This window comes from Eufriesea mexicana, unplaced genomic scaffold (genome assembly GCF_001483705.2).
Source record: "Eufriesea mexicana isolate 0111107269 unplaced genomic scaffold, ASM148370v2 scaffold956, whole genome shotgun sequence".
NCBI classification, from domain to species: domain Eukaryota; kingdom Metazoa; phylum Arthropoda; class Insecta; order Hymenoptera; family Apidae; genus Eufriesea; species Eufriesea mexicana.
Window position 1 is genome coordinate 297,382 of NW_016909085.1, and position 16,986 is coordinate 314,367.

General features: G+C 45.5%; 1 protein-coding gene across 1 annotated transcript in view; it reads left to right on the top strand.

The window, feature by feature from the left end:
* The window catches only part of LOC108547153 (neuroligin-1), a 40,755-nt gene that overhangs the window by 22,235 nt on the left and 1,534 nt on the right, over positions 1–16,986 (top strand). Inside the window, exons 4-8 of the mRNA XM_017899542.1 lie at positions 3,365–3,597; positions 6,682–6,894; positions 7,151–7,289; positions 15,623–15,774; positions 15,869–15,981. Coding sequence (XP_017755031.1) covers positions 3,365–3,597; positions 6,682–6,894; positions 7,151–7,289; positions 15,623–15,774; positions 15,869–15,981 — 850 coding nt within the window. The remainder of the gene's footprint in view (positions 1–3,364; positions 3,598–6,681; positions 6,895–7,150; positions 7,290–15,622; positions 15,775–15,868; positions 15,982–16,986) is intronic.

Below are 16,986 nucleotides of genomic sequence, written 5' to 3' on the forward strand. Positions count from 1 at the left end.
CCTACAGATTTCCCTTTAGTTTTCCTCTTACCGGCACATCTTTGCGAGTTTACTTGCCAGGAGAAAAAGCCCCACGAATTTCCACGTTTCGGAGATTCATAATGGAAAATGCTAAACTCGATCGCGATGTCTTGCCACGGGTGGCTACAATAAGGATTTACAGCGTTCTCCGCCGTTACCTTTTTACAACTCTAATTCAAATCGCAAAGTTTAAACTACTCTACAGTCTTTGCTCGACCCGCGGATAATCGTGAGGAACTTTAATAACAACGACACGATATCCTTCGTATGAACTTCGCGATGGACCCACGCGTAGATTGATCGAGAACCAAAAATTTCTGCAATTATTACCACCGATACTAACGACTATAGCGAGAAAGCACTGACAAGAATGATTTCTCATTTAGAGGATGAAAAGCCACGAATAGCAACTCTCTTGTATAGCGAATAGCCAGTCCTCTTCAACCTACAGCCTCTTTGCTCGAAAGCGCAAAGACACGAAGTAGAAATTTAAATCGCAGAAGCTCCAAGTGTATAATCGACCATCATAGCGATCACTGTTTACACGTTCGCGTGAAACCTCGATTCGCGTACAAAAACCCTCGCGACCACGACCACGACCGCGACCGCGACCACCAAATTTATGTACCATTTTCTCGGAATAAACCCACGAAAATTGGTGAGCAGTGCGCAAAACACGATGAAAGCACGTCCATATTTCAGTATTAATTAGAGATATGTATATAGAAATATTCAAAATTCAGCTGGTACGTGTGCGATTTAGAAAAGAACATTGCCGGGACAGATGGTACGGCATTCGATACCACGGTTAATATTGTATCGAAATTAATTATTAGTCTTGAAACAGGAGAATAAATAAAATCGCATAATAGATACCCGGATCGGTATATTCCTGCGAATACCTTTTGTTCTATTCGAGCGACCACAGGGACAAAAATATTTGTTACTCACCGTTAGGTGCACAGAATATTTTCATCGGTGTTGCTATGGCCTCGGAGGTCGTCGCAGCAATGGCTGTCGTCACGCATCGGTCAACGAACTCCATGGAAATATCGTTGGCTGCAAAAACTGTGAACAAAACGAGGAATCTTACAATTTCTGCTTGGAAGCATAGCGTTGAGTATCGAAAAAGATTATCGCAATAATAAATTCAACCAACAATAATTATTAGCCGCAAAGATAATATGCAAATATACTCACGTTTTTCGCTTCTGCGACACCTCGTCGGGTTCTCCCGAGGGAAACACTGGCTCTAATACCGGAAACGAATATTTAACGGAAAGTGATGCGTGTTTATAAAATAAAGTAAAATAAAAGACTATCGATCCGATCCGTACGAGTTCCTATCGGCGAACAAACACTGACTCTAATTTCTCGCACGAAACTTTCACGCAACAAACACTGATTCTACGGTCGCATTGCACGCGACCAAAGGAACTTCCTGGAAGTAAAGCTTCGTTAGTAGGAAGGGTGGTCTAGGGAAAAAACGCGAATTAATTTGTTTGCATATTTGTCTTCTTTCCCCCGTCGAGCGTTTGTTTCGAAAAATACTACCGCGTACCCCGGAACGGCTAGCGTGATTTGTTTTTCGTTAATGCAAGTACTGCCAAACATTTATGAACATTCTAACAGATTTTTGCAAGAGTTATACCGCGAATGTTCGTTATCGGAGTTTGAAATATGCTACCCGGTAACGTATCACGTCGCGTTTTATGAATATTCGAGATTGCGTGATAAGAACGATAGCATTACGCAAAAACCGTATGTAATCTTGCATTCAACCCGGGACACGTAATGTAATCCTTCATGGAAATAATAAAAGTTATCGACAACGGTAAAACGATGACGCTGGTACAGACTGTTCACGACCGAAATGCAGTAAAACGTAAAAATTCTCGTAAATTACCGTTAAATTATTTCCGATTATACATAACTAAATTCTAATCTAATTTTATCTCGTATAAATCTATCTCTATTGCATACTTTCCAAATTAAACGTAATTAGATCACCATAGAAAGCCATCGAGTCGATTGCTAATTAGCGTGGGTATGGAAGCCATCTCCAGCATCGACCAATTATCTGCACAGACAAAAATTATTATATAAAATTAATAGATATTTATATTTTATATTGATATATATATAGATTAATATGAAATCGAATTTGTATCGAAATGAAGCATTAATTAAATTCGAAAAACGCGATGAAATAAAGAGGAACAGGAAACGTTAAAAATATTACTTAATTACGTTATGATAATGTCCGATAAGTTACTAAATAATTCCGTATTAATCGAAAGAAGTTATAGATATACGAGATATATAAGAAGATTATAGTATATACCGTAAATGGTAAGAAAATAGGATGAGTCTACGCGAACAAAGGACCACGCAGCAGGCACAGAGCGACACGTGTTATCGCCACGACTTTCAAAACAGACTGAAATTTTGAACGTCGTAGAGGCTGAGGCTCGACAACCTACGAATTATTCCGGTCCGATGAACACAAGAAATTTCCAATGTTTTGGTTTCAGCTCGACGGAACGCGGTGTACGAGAGGAACCCGTGTGCGGAAGTTAAACGTTCCAGGAAATATTTTCGTAACGAACTCGGTATACGAGAATTTCGAAACGCGAGTCACCAACATGTGTCCGGAGAATTAGCCGTTTTGATATATAATAATTCGGAGTAATTTGGATGAATGAAATTCAATAACGTGCAGCGGAAGTAATTACGAGAAATGTCTTTCAGCATGAGATAAAATATTTCCGTTGGAAAATTTTAATTATACGTCATGAGACGTGAGTGATTGCAGTATATATTTGTTCGTTTAATTAATTTCATTAACGATTATTATTCGTGTGTATAATATAATTAACTATTACTATCCGTATGCTACTGCGAATTGCTAATATCGTTACTATGGACAACATTATCGTTGAATATCAACAAATGAAGTTTATTGATTAATTATTAATGCAACTATCAATAAATTGCTATTAATAAGAACTTGAATTATATTATTATTGTAATACGAAAGCAAAGAAGCAAATTATATATATATATATAAACGTAAAATTCTAAACAGTTTCTTGTTGAATAATTATTTTTAACGATATTCAAATATAAAAGCGTTATACAGAAACTTTTGAAAATTATAATAGTTTACCAATATTTCAAATTTAACGAGCATTACAAGTTACCCTCGCTCCTCTTTTTCCATCTTTTCTTTATTACTACAAGCTGAACAACCCCTAAAATGCATATTAATAAGCTTGCTCGTGCTCTGCACTCGCATGCGAGTACCTGTTCCATTAAAAACTCACATGGGTTGTTTGTTCAGGCCGCAGGTGATTCTCAGGCATTGCTGAGATGCCTGAGGGAGGTGCCGCTGAACGCGCTGGTTTCGGTGCCCGTAAAAGGGTTGGAATTCGCGCCCGCATTTGGACCCAGCATAGACGGAGTCGTGATTGATCCAGGCGATCCAGACGATCAGGACTTCACCCTGCAGGTGGACACGATCAATACGCTGAACAACATCTTGCTGCGGAAGGACGTCGTAGCAAAACTCTCGAGGTACTTCCGGTTCGGACCCCTTCATTTCCGTCCTCGTATTTTCCACCTATCCAGCTTCGTTCCGTCTCGTCAAGAACTCGCAAACATTCCGCCGTATTTCTCCAGCGAACGGTTGCAACGGTGAAATACGATAAACGAGAAAATTGGAACGATCGAAATCGAAAAATTAGAGAAATCTTGAGTCGCGAGTATCCTATGGTGGAAATAAAATCCAAGAAAAATGGTATTACCTAATTTCGTGGGAAACTTTGTACACGTTCCAAGGGTAGCTTTCACGACGATCTTTTCGATCGTAGGCCCACGGATTCGGTCCCAAAGTTCATACAGCAGATGCTTGTTTGGCAACTCGTTTTATCCGAAATTTCAACTCGTTCGGGGTAATCGTGAATGCGTGTCCAGGATGTAACAGTCGTGTCGTAAGTGAGATTGGAACAAAACAGGGGTCTCGTTACGCGGCTAAACGGAGCATGCTAACTAACCTGGGAAATCCCTAGGAAAAAGTGGCGACTCCCTCTTATTCGGCACGTGAACTGTGGCCAACAAGTACGACTCGTCTTTCTCGGCTCTCTTCTTCCCTTACCCTCTTTCCGCCACTGTTTCCCTCGTTCTTACTCGCACGTGCTTCGCGTTTCTCCTCTTCTTTTTCCATTGCGCTCGTTTTATCTCGCGACGTCTCGCTGTCTTGGCAAATCTCTGCCCCTTTTTATTTTCCCTCTTTCATCTCTACCTCCGTACCATCTACTTCTCGCGTTTGCTCGTCGCTCGCTCGTCCAGCCTGTGCCCTCTGCTTTCTTCAATTCCTCCGACAGGTATCCTAGCTCGATGCGCTTATAATTTCCCCCGCGGTCGCCTCTACGCGTCCCCCTCCTCGCGCCCTCCCCCGACGCCGCGTTACGTTTTCCGTTTCGTTAATTGCAGCCATTTTCATCTCCCTGGAAACTCGTTATTGGTCCGAATTGAAAAACGGCAGCACGCTCCGCGAGTTTCTTTTCACCGCGATAATTCGAATGCATTTTCCTCTCCTTCCAATCTTACCATCCGACTACCCACCCTTGTTTGCCCTGACCCCGCCATTCTCGGCGACCGCGCGGAAAACTCGGTTCCCCGGTTTCTTAATTTCCGCTCAAATCGTTCGTATTCGGTTTTTCAGCCACGATCACTCCCGTTCGTCGTCCGTTGTTTCCTCCTCGCCTGCCGCAGCACGCGTAAGTGCAGTATTTTTAATTACTCGAGTTTCCTCTTAGAAGTTTTCGTTGCCACGGCCGGGCGACGGGTTTTCCCTTTGTCGCGTAGTTTCACGGACGGCCGTCCATGGAAACGCTATTCCGCTGGCCGAAGTAATTTAACAATTGCATCGCGTTTAGCGAGCCAACGCGGCGAGCGAGGATACGAGTGTTTATGGAGCGGCGCACCGCGGCGGAAAAATGTTTTCGCTGGCCGGACGAAGCGGGAACAAAGGCTTCCGACAGCGGATAACGAAACGCGAAAAGCTAAACGCCGTGCGGGAGTTAATTTCGCGATCAGCCCGCGGGAACGGGAGGCAACGGTGGTCGATTAGTTGCCGCGAAGGAGGAATCGTTTGCTTGGAAAAATCGAAGGGGCCGTGGCTGACAAAGGAGCTCGAAGGAAGCGTCAAATTTGGCCGCATCGAGTGACATAACGACGTAACTCGGATGGCGGAGTAGCGTTTCTGGTTTCCATTTAAAATGCTCTCGGTTCGAGTTCCCTTGACGCTGCAATTTTTGCGAATATTCGTTGTAAGTACTCGCGTATCCGACGGCGTGCAAGTGCGAGAAATAAGGGGAAATTGAAAAGAGTAATCTAAAAGTATTTCACGATCATACAAATATCCAATCCGTCAAAGTAAAAAGTGTCTTTTACGGGTTTCCCTAAAATAGTATCGGGATAAAGAACGGCGTTAGAGACAGGGAAATCCCGGCATCATCGAATTTCCCTCATCAACCAGTCCACCGTATTTCGTCCTTTGTCGCGATCAGCCTTTGTTCCCCTTTGTCACCGCGTTTCTTTCCAACGTTCGTGCCTTTCGTTCTTTCACTCGTGTTCCATTCTCGTTGCACGAAGCGGCAGCCCTTCGCTGCAGCCCCTTCAGCCCTGCGTCCCGCGATAAATAAACGGTCTTGCGGGGGTTTTACGCCAGCAGACGCGTAACGACGACGTTAAAGGGAATGGGAATCGTTGGAACGAGCCACGTTTCTTTGCGTCGACGTTCCTGTGAATGCTGTTGAATATCCCGGGTTCACCGAGAGCACCGCGAATGCTTCGAGTTAATTTGTCTCGAATAGAGACTCTCTCGTTCCCTTTCTTTCTCCCTCTCCCTCTCTCCCGCCATCCCCATTTCCTTCTTTCATCGGCGAACATTGCCGAGGAATCGCGCGGAGATGGAAAAGCTGGCTCGCGTGTGTAATTATGTCGCGGGTTAATGAAGAGGAGGATCGAGTGTCGAGAAAAGTGCGCTCCACTTCTATACACACGTGTATACTTTGTTTCCACCGAAGCATTAAGTTTCAAACGAATCCTCCTCCGTGGTAGACCAAAGAATATACCCGTCTAGCTAACCGAGGTCGATGCTCGCGATTAGTTCAGCCAACGGTTCAACCCTTACCCCCTGTCACCCTTTCTTCCTTTCATCGGTGAAACGACACACTCTCGATTCGCGATATTTGTCGGTGAAGGTGAAAAAATTTCTGAAAACCAGCCGGTGAATGGTCTCGTAACGAGAGGAAATTCGCGTTGATCCGTGAAGAAATTTTTCACGATATTTCCGTGGAATCTTGCTCGGTAATTGCCCGGAAGAGGAATTTCCGAATCTGTGTACGGATATTAACGTATTTGCCACCGTGGAATATTTGCCACGTCGTTCGTGTTGGAAATGATACGTAAATATGAATAATCCCAACGTAATGAGGCAAAATTATTTACATCCTTATGATCTGTCAACAAAATCCCATTAAATCCGTATAATTAACACAGCCGCGATATACTGAACGAAGCTGTTTGCCTGCAGTTACCCGACGAGTGGCTGCTTTGAAACGGTTCTACGGTAATGTTCCGTTGACTTTCCAGGTACGATCTGATGATCGGAGTGGTCCGTTCAGAGGCGTACTTCGCTTTGACTGCGGACGACGCGCAATACGGGATCGAGGCTGACAGGAGAACAAAAATCCTGCGGGAGTTTGTGCGTAATACGTACACGTACCATCAGGCAGAGATCTTGGCGACGATAATCAACGAGTACACCGACTGGGAACGGCCTGTGCAACATCCGGCGAACATAAAGTGAGTGCAAAGATTAAACTACGCTCCGTCTCGCAGGCAATTTCTCGCAAAATTGCAATATTCCCATGGAACTCGACTCGCGTCATTCTCCATTCACAATGGACGAACGGCGCGGATATAAGAGAAATCCGTTGTATAATCTTGGCAGAGCTGTTCGAATTGTCGACTATCATTTCATTCCGCGGCCTTTGCGTGCTACCTACCTACGCCTTTGTTCCACGCTCGAACGAAGACGTCCTCTTTTTTTGTCTTCCAGAGACGAAACCTTGGAAGCTTTGGGGGATGCAAACACCGTGGCACCGGCTACGAGAACGGCGGACCTTCACAGTCAGTCTCATCGAAACTCCTACCTCTACGTGTTCGATTATCAGACAAAATTCGGAGATTATCCTCAGGTAGGTTCACGTGGTTTCGCCTTGCAAAGGTGGCGAGAAGGGTATGCGCTGGTTAAACAAAGTCTTTGGTAAAACGATAGCCACGATAGGGTGGCAAAATGGTGGCGTAATGCAATCAGGGAGGCAGTCATTAACCCACATCGCGCATATTTTATTACTAACGATGATACATTACGCTATTTCTTCGCATATTCGCCGTGCTTCCTCGTTCATTCAAATTTAAATCCCATTCTTCAGGCCGCGCATCCGTTTCCACCATGACGTTTCCTAGTTTAGCCGGTGTAAAGTGAAAGACGTTTTCCATTGTCGGGATGCGAAGCACGGAACCATGGAAAAATTGTGCCCGCGTGGCCAACGAGACCGTTGATCGATAAATATCGTTCCTTTAACGACTCGATCGAACTCCTTTGTTTCGCATAACTTCCTCTTCGTTAGGTCGAACCGGTTCTTTCCCGCCGCTGTCTCGCGCGAATTTGCATATGAAATATTTTACGGCGTTAAAGAAAAGGTATCGAGTTAGCTTTTTATTCGGGGAACATAGGAAACGACTTTAAAGAAATTTGCATGGTTCTGCATCGTATTTTGAAACGGTGAACGCGAGCTTTTCTTTTGTAATGGTGGTTTCGTGTTCCACCCGGAGAGTTCATTCATTATCATAAGCACAACCCCGGACGGACGTAATGTAAATGAGATAAAATTTATTTTTCCAGTTAAATTGGGCAATTTTTTCCTGATAAATTTTTCTCCGCTGACGGACGTCATAAAATCAAAATAAAGGAGACGAAATTGCGGTTTTTTATTCCAGACGGAAACAAACGAGAACGCTTAACGGTATTTCGCCTTTCCAAAAAAATTAACGCGCACGAAAAACGGATAAATAAAGAACGAAGTCGCGAAATTGTTTTAATGAAAATGGAAATGCAACGCGCGGCAAATTTCCGCGCAAAATTTCAACGCCAATATGTTCTTTCGGGCATAAAATTGTTGTTGCGATATTTTCGAAATACGCCAAACTTGCTTCCAACGCCGATTTCCTCGTATTTTCTGCGCTATGCAATTACTTGGGACAAATTTTTCTCGGCACGCGTGGAAACACGGTTAATCACGAAAGCTGAAATTCTTTCTGTCTCGGCGCGAGAAAAATTACTGGTAGTCCTCTGAAAACGAGGCGAAGGAAACGTCGAGGGATCGAGTCGACCAGAATTCGTGGCAGTCTTCTGAAAAGGTGGATGTACTCACGACACCGGTTTACGATACCACTAGGTACGTGTCCCTAACGAAACCGTGGTCCCAGATGAAATTTTTCGTGCAAAAGTTCATTAGTATCCCGCTTAATTTCCATTTAATTACCTCGTTTTGCGGACAAAACGCGCCAGACGTCGACACGGAGAATTTTCGACACACCCCGCGATTAATTTTTCCATTTTGGTTATACACACTTGAGGAACACGTAATATCCAGCAGAAGAATAACGTCAATGGATAAAGTTTTTCGACCATGTACGTCCCACTCTCTAATATAACGTTCTGGGAAAAAAGTAATAAGCGATGGTAACAGGTGGAGAAAAAACGATGGAAGGATTTCTGGAATGAAATCGTGTGAATGACATCGGTGGGTGCTTCGTGTAGAGAAACTCGTTTCATTTCGGAGGACGAAAATTAAAGCGAGTATGTTTGCAAATTGAAAAATCCTTGTTACGCGTTACATAAACAAAATACGCATTAAAAGATTAAAAGATCCCTTTTGAATCGTACATCTTCTATCCGTAACGTTATTACAAAATTATTAAATAGGGATATTACGTTCCACCCGTTTCGCATGTCCCGTAAAGACACGTACGATATATCTAAAAAAGAAAAGGCTGCCTTAATCCGTCGTCTACGTGGTCAAAGGAATAAAGTACCTGCTTCCCACGAAATTGTCTCCAGTTCGAAACCTCGTGGTCTGAAATTTATTTTCCTGCAAAAAAATTCGAATCCTTTCTGATAGAAGTGAAAATTCCTTAAACTCCGTTCCGTAGAAAAAAAAGGAAAATGGAAGGAAATTTCTCGAATTATTCTTCAACCACGGGTTTGGAAAATTAGGAAACTTGGTTTAAGGTAAATGCGTCGGATATTCGATCATCCCGGTAAACCCCGACGCCATTAGCTGTATCTGATTTCTGAAACTTGTATCCTTGGCCCCACCCTCCGGTCGGAGGGAAAAGGAGAGAGGAGGAACAGTTTGAAACTGCGAGAGAGAGAGAGAGAGATGCGAATTTCCCGAGTACGATTATATTATTACCGCATGCACGTGTACATCGCGCGGTGTATATCTTGGACGCGTCGCTTCGCGCAGGAAGCGGATACGCGCGAGGGGAAATTGTAAAATTACGGGAGTGCAGCGACGCGGGAGATCGGTTGTGTGTCACGTTAGAACTCCGTGCTTCCGGTCGGAGTTTCGGTTCGCCGCGGATATACTCGGTTATCATCAACGCCGCTCGATAACGTTACCGATAATTTCCCGAACAATTACAGAGATGCCAGGCCCGTGGTGGCGGGGGGTGGCGATCGTTATTTAAATGGAATTGAAAAAGGAAACGCGCGGTTCGATATGGCGACGTTAATTGCTGAGAAACCGTGCAACGCCCGGTAATGAAATTAATTTCGGAGCGGATTTCCAGAATTTCGAAGAACGCCGGCAAGCCGCTGGGGGAAATGACTTTCGGAAAACCGGTGGGAAAGCTTGGTAACGTTCGGAAAATTGCTTGGCGTATTATCGTGATGCACGCGTGTAGGCGATAGTTGGGAAAGTTGATAAATAAATGCAGATGCATGGGTTGGCGTATCTGGAATGGCGGCCGTGCGCAAGTAGAAGCGGCGCGTTCTGGTCAGACGGGGAGGGCCGGGTCCGCGCGGAGTGAGAAAAACAGCGATATAAAAGTGCGTGATATACGGTCGAAATAAGTGGAAATCGTTAAACGAAATTGGGAAGCATGCTCCGCGTATATAAGTGTAATACGGAAATATTTAACGTGGAATCGCCTACAGGAAATCGAAGTCCAATGGAAGTATGTAGTCGTTATTTATAACGATGATCGAAATGACAGTTCCCGTGCCCTCGTGGGTTTCGTTCTAGTAAATGCAAAAGGGGAAAAAGAGAATTACGACCGGGGAAAGATTAATATTCAACGAACCCGCCTCGAAACCCGTTTCGCCGATAGAATTCCAACAATTGGTAAAACGAAGCGCCCATCGATCGATCATCGCGATGTTGTACACCCCGGAGGAACGTTCCATTAGCAAACGTTCGATTAATTAAAATCAAGAAACTCGTAAGACCTCGCGGGGAATTGCGAATAGAAACCGTTTTAACGTCTCGCATTTATCTTCCCTATCTCGGCCATATTTCCCTATACGGACGAAGAACCGAGGTTTTTAAAAGGCTCAGGGACGACAGATTTCCTTCCTTCGCTGCGAAAAATTTCTCTTACTCGTGTGTCGAGTTTGCAAAGAGGGAGCTCTATGTACGAGTCGTCGTCAAAGCGAACCTGTGTAAAGACAGAGTGGCAGCGGAATTTAGATTAAACTTCCGTTTGCCAATTGCGCGTGTACACACAGAGATGGCTTAAAGGGGTGCAGTAATTGAGGGGAAACACGCTGAAAAATTCTAAAGCCTGCACGCGTGAAACACGCGTGTTCGAGCACAAACGATCACGCTCTGACCGGGAGTCGAGGAAGTCGGAAATGAAGAAGTCGAGGCCAGGAAAATAAAAGGAAAACCATCGATACGAAATATCGAAATTATCGCTATCATTACCGGAAGTACCACAATCTCTGTGCTCTCTAGAGAACCGTGCTGAAAAGCTATCCAAAAATATGGAAAAAACAGAGCGAGCTTCCGAGGTTTGTAAAAGCTTCGAGATTTTCCGACTCGCGAACGTTTGACTGTTAAATAGGGTCTTTGACGTTTTGCTGCCGTGAAAAGATTATTTTAAAAGATTAAAGAGTTTAAAAGAGGGAAGTGGAAAACAGGAAGCCCAGGGAGAGGAGGAAAGGGAAGAAAGTTGTCGACGTTCGAGTGGACGAATTTAAAAAGTTCTAAAGAATTTCTCGATCATTTTCGCTCGAAACGTTCCGCTATTGAGCAATCGCCGATGCTGGATTTCCTAAGAAACGTTTCTCCAGCGATTTTCCTCGAAGATCGAACGATCGAATGCTCGAAGCTTAAAAATAGCAGGAAATAAAAGAGTGAAATGGAAACGGTTGATTGTTATATTGAAATTGAACGCTTAAATTGATCGATAATTCGTTAATTGATTCCCGTAACGAATAATTAATAAGTCCGATGCTGGTACGACGAACAATTTGCATTTATAATTTGCGATTCACCGAGTTATCGTCCGAGTAATCGGCGAAAATTGCGAAAACGGGAGGCTGCGATTCCACTCTTCGTTCGACCATTGATTTCAGAATCGTCGGCCAAACATCGTTAAATATTTCACTCGCGAATATTAATAGCCGCAGGTTTCGCGGAACGTGCAATTCGTTTTTCGCTTTTCCGGTAGGAAGATGGACGGAAAATTAGACGGATTTTATTAACCCGACCAATCTGAAATTAACTTCCGGCGAGAAAACAAAATTTTTAGCTCGCGGAAATGCTGCTGGAAGTTGCTGAATTTAAAAGAAGCGGCGTCTTCGTCGGAGAATTCGGTTGGCTTACAAAGTGAAACTTTGGTCGGTGAAAATGTCTAAAAAGCGAGAAGGAAAAACGAAGGCTCGACCAACGAGGAAATCCGAGAACACGTGCACGTAACTCGGCATCGTGGACGCTAACGATAACGAGGACAATGAGCCTAATTATCGTAAGGACCGGTGGCGTAACCCGAGACATCGGGTCAATCAAGGAAACATTAACAAGCACCTGGAGACTGGTCGCCATTTTAATTGGATCGCGACACACGTCGACGCAAAGGTAATCCTTTTAGTCGCGTAAACGGAACCCGACACTTCGCCACAGTTCGAATTTCCATCGCCAATTACAACTTAAAATGACCACGAATATCCGATTAGACTTACACCGTCGTCGAAATTAAATCGGAGCAAAGCGAATTTTCAACTCGAGTCTCGTCATCCTGCACGGGGTGTTTTGTGCCCCATTAAAGTCCAGACCGTGACGATCTTTGCTATCGACGATTTCGGAGAACTCTGAGCATTTCGTCGTAAAGAGAAGTACCAGTGGACGCTAGCAAAACGGGTAATCGAAACATCGTAGAAAGCGAAAGCTTTATCAGACGACGGTGATTCTTGGGAAATTGCTTTCGCCCGGACGACCGTCGACCGCTAAGTGGAACAAACTTTTTAGCGCGAGATAAAAGAGCCGAAGAACGAGAAAAAGGGCAAAAAACGTGCGAAACTGTCGCGTTATGAGGAGGGGGACATCAAAGGCAGCCGGGAGCGTGTTTAAATTTAAATTTAGATCATCGATTGCACATCGTTCAGCCGGTCGTGCGATAGCCACGGAGAGGAGCACCCCAGCGCCCCCTGGGTATAATCCCATAAACCGTACCGAAAAAAATCTCCGACTTCCCGTCCAGCTACCACGCTTTGTCCCATAATGCACGTTTCTAAATTATAAAGCGAAATTCACCACGGGGATGTCGATGCATCGATTGTTTATCGCGGACCACGGGGATGAAAATAGGGGTAGTTCGGCGAGCGAGCGAAATCGCGAATCGAAGGACGAAGTCGATTGTTGGCAACGGGGAGGGTATTCGTATGCAAAACGGAAATGCGAAGAACGGGGTAAGAATGGAAGGGTTGGGAAGAAACGAAGAGCGCGTTTGAGGGGCTGCGGCAGAGAAAATTGACAAAAGAACTAATACCATCGGCGTGACTTATATCGAGTCTCGGGGAAATTCAAAAGAACCCCGCGTTCTTCTCGAAGCTCCTTTCGCGGAGGGAAGCAAATAAACCGTATGAAATATGTCCGTTATAAAAATTCCGGTTTCCCGACGCAGAAAACACGAGAAACTTGCCGGAAGCTGCAGAGTTCTCGAATAGACAATACAAACGATTCCTCTGGTTGGTTTTCGTGCCAGTTCGTGGAGCAGCGGTGTCCAGCGGTGGCTAGACCAGGCAGTCGGTCGTATCGATTACACCTGGTCGAGGAGAGGAAAGAAAGAAAGGAAGAAAGGAGCTGGACGAGTGGAGGAGGTTCTCGGTTCGTGGCTGTGCGAAAGGGTACGAGATTCGCAGAAGCGGAAGTGGAGAGCGCGGATGGAAGAAGGGGCAGCGGGTGAGGGAAGCTGAAGAACAAAATTCAATCCGGTAAAACTCGTTGAGGGAGATAAACAATGGAGATTCGTAATTAAAACGGACGAAAAAATACAGAGTGGCGGGCGATGATGAAAGCGGCAAGGCAAATAGAGGCGGCTGGTGTTTCGGGGCATAATTAAGCAGCAGCCGGCCCGTGAAAGCGCGCGAAGAAAGGGAATGTAAAATTATTTAATAACACGGGTCGAGTTTGCGAGGAAAAAGCACGGCGTCTAGGAAAAGAATAGAAGCCTGGTCGCGAAACTACCCGACAACGGCGGGCTTCTTGTGCTGAGAGAACGGAGAAGGTCGCGAGAAGAGATACGCGATTCGATCTGTCTTCGCGGATTTCCAGACCAGCGGAACCGTGCGCGTACCTGTTTGCCAAAAACTCTTCGCCGAGAAGATCCCGAGATCTTCTTACCTAGGGGGCAAAAGTTCATCCGGCAAGTTTCCCGGAAGCGAGGAGGAAGTTACGCAAAGTTAGCGGAGCAGCTGCTACGACGGAAGATTGCGTGATTGATATCCGTAATACGGTGACGATTCGATCTGGCCAGTCGCTGAAGGAAGAATCTTTCGTTGCATATTTACCCGCTGCGAAGCGTAATTGCGTATGGGATGAACCCGTGATTCCCGTGATCGCGTCTACGATCTCTAAACGCGTTCGACGATTCCTTTGTGCCTGGAACGAAGCGCGGAGGGTGGTTTCGTCGGAAAGTTGAAAATAAGCAGAAGCAACCGTTCCGCTGGAGTGCAACGAACTACGTGATTTTCAAAAGGCAACAAAGGCTTGCAGGGGAATCGATAAGGAAAATATTAGGAAGGAAACGGAGGCGCCACAAAAGATGCAGAAGGTCTCCATTACTCCGGCGAGCTCAAAGGGAACTTTCGAACCTGCAAGTTTCGATCTCGACCAGACGAATCGTCTTTATTCCTCCGCTTCCGAGCCTCTCGACCCAAAAATCCATCCGATCGAGGGAAAACCACTGCCGAGAATACACGAAACAACCGTCGCTCTGTTTGCCAATTGGATATTCGTCTTAATATCTTCGACCGCGTTAGGCACACTTCATCGACCGGAAATGACGCTGAAAATTCCACGATTTCTTACGGAAACCACGCATTTCGCGCGCACTACTACGCCGTTGCTCCTATTTTTAACATGTCGGTTAATTTCTCCCTCGCTGCCTCAGGGGGAGACGGTATTTATGCTGCAAACGACCCGTGCGAAATTAAGTCTCGGAGTATTTGTCACGCGAGCACGATACTTCCGCTTTATGACGATACTCTTGTTTCCACGTGTTATTTCGACAGGCTACTACCTCGTGCTCTCCTACCGAATGAAATTAAACGTCGCGTTACGCGTTTCCCGTCTCTTTGCGAATTCCTGGGAAATTGGTGAAAATAATTTTTCGGCAAATGTCTGCGAATTTGACGAGGCAATAGGGAGATGGAGAAAATCGTGGACAATTTTCCGACGAACGGTGAGCGAGTAAATAGAAGATCGCGAGCTTATCGATTCTCCGGGAAAACAGAGAGATGGAAAGTAGAAGACGTTTCTTTTCCCTGGGACGACCGAACGATCGGTCGCAGTGGGCAACGAAGAGTTTGCAAAGGACAGCAATTGCTTCCTCCACGGTCGAGTCGAGCGACCAAAGGGCCAGAGCAATCTCGAAACCGAGCTATTCGAGCACATATCATATCGCACTCGTTCCTCTCTCGATCCCTATACGCGGCTAAGGAAAAGCCTTTCTCTTCCAACGCGTTAAAATACCAACGATACCTCCAGACAAATTTGCTTTACGAACACCACTCGTTCCTTCTATGAATCCAGGAGGAAGAATAATCTTTGATCTTCCTCGGTCGAATTCTGCCGAATTTTACGAAGAAAATCTTCGTTTCGACATACTGGATTCTCTTTTAATTTCCAGAGGAGATTAATACGGTGCAAAATGTAATATAATACGATAGAATAATGGTAACACACGGTGTAACAGGATACCGTAGAAAAAGTAAGTTTCACGAGTATTTTATTCGCAGAGACCAGGCTGCATCCACGGCGAGGATCTGCCGTATTTTTTCGGGGCACCTCTGGTGGGCGGCCTGTCCCATTGGCCGAAGAATTACACGAGGGCCGAGGTCGCCCTGTCCGAGAGCGTGATACTCTATCTGACGAACTTTGCACGCACCGGGTGAGTCGTGAAATAGTAATTTCGCGGTGAGAACCCCGGCCGTTGCTAGTGTCCAAACGAGAAATTAACGACCGACCTGTGTATACGCCAACAGAAATCCGAACGAAGGAACACCGGACGTCGCGCTGCTCAGACCCGAGAGAACGAAGTTGAAGAACATCGATTGGAGCGCTTACGAAACGGTGCACAAGAAATACCTGAGCATAGGTGAGGCTGAAATTGAGTTTCCCCAAAATTTTCCCGTCGAGCGCCACTCGCGCGGGCACTCGAAATCGAGATGGAGGATCTTTCCCCGTTCAGGAACCCTTGCGAAAAGTTAGAAAAAGAGGCGTTCCATTTGCGCGATATCGCGATTTACAACGAGCGCGGTCGGTGTTGTCGATACGCGGCGATTCGAATTTTCCGGAACGTTTAATCGCCGAGGGCTCGAGTTGCCGCGGCTGGATGATTCGAAATTGTGAGGAAATCCGCGTTGCATGACTCGCTATCCCGGAAAGTGTTCGATTCCCACGGATTCTAATTCCCCCTCGTAATCCCAGCTCGCTAGAGTTTCCAATTAGCCTGGGTTTTCAGAATTCCGCGTCAGCTCGAACCTCGAGTCCCGGAGAAGACATTAACCCGTTCAGGGACGGAGTAAACGTTTCTCGTTAAGGAGGTTCGAGCCTCTCCGTGGAAAACTGCCGAATGAAACGAACGGAAAAAACGATTTCGAGTAGCTCGTTTTCTCCACTCGAGCAAATCCCAGCGATTCGTTTCGCGACCGTGGAACCGAGGAGCTATTATTTAATCCGATTAGTCTGTGAGGCGTGTATAATGAGCGTAGTCTTGCAGGTCTGCCACGCGTCTCGTACGTGTAACTAAGCGGATCAGCGAAAATTTATTTGCATAATTCTCGTTTTCCATCGTGCAAGTAGAATAAGAGTTTGACCGTATGAAACTGCTCCTCCGCTTGCCGTTTCTTCTCTTAGATGCCGCGTCGCGACGTTCGAACGCAACGCCGAGGGAAACTGCTTTCCTCGAGGAGTCTACCCTCTTTTAACAGATTCGAATCTTGGCCGTTTCCGCGCGTTCTTGGCCACCGTTTGTTTCCCCTTTACAACTGGTAAACGGACAGATGTAAAAGAATGGCGGGGACGGAGAGCAAATGGAACTCGGAGTAGGGCGTTGCTCGTTGCAGATACGTGTAACGCGTTCCGCGATATTCGCGATAGG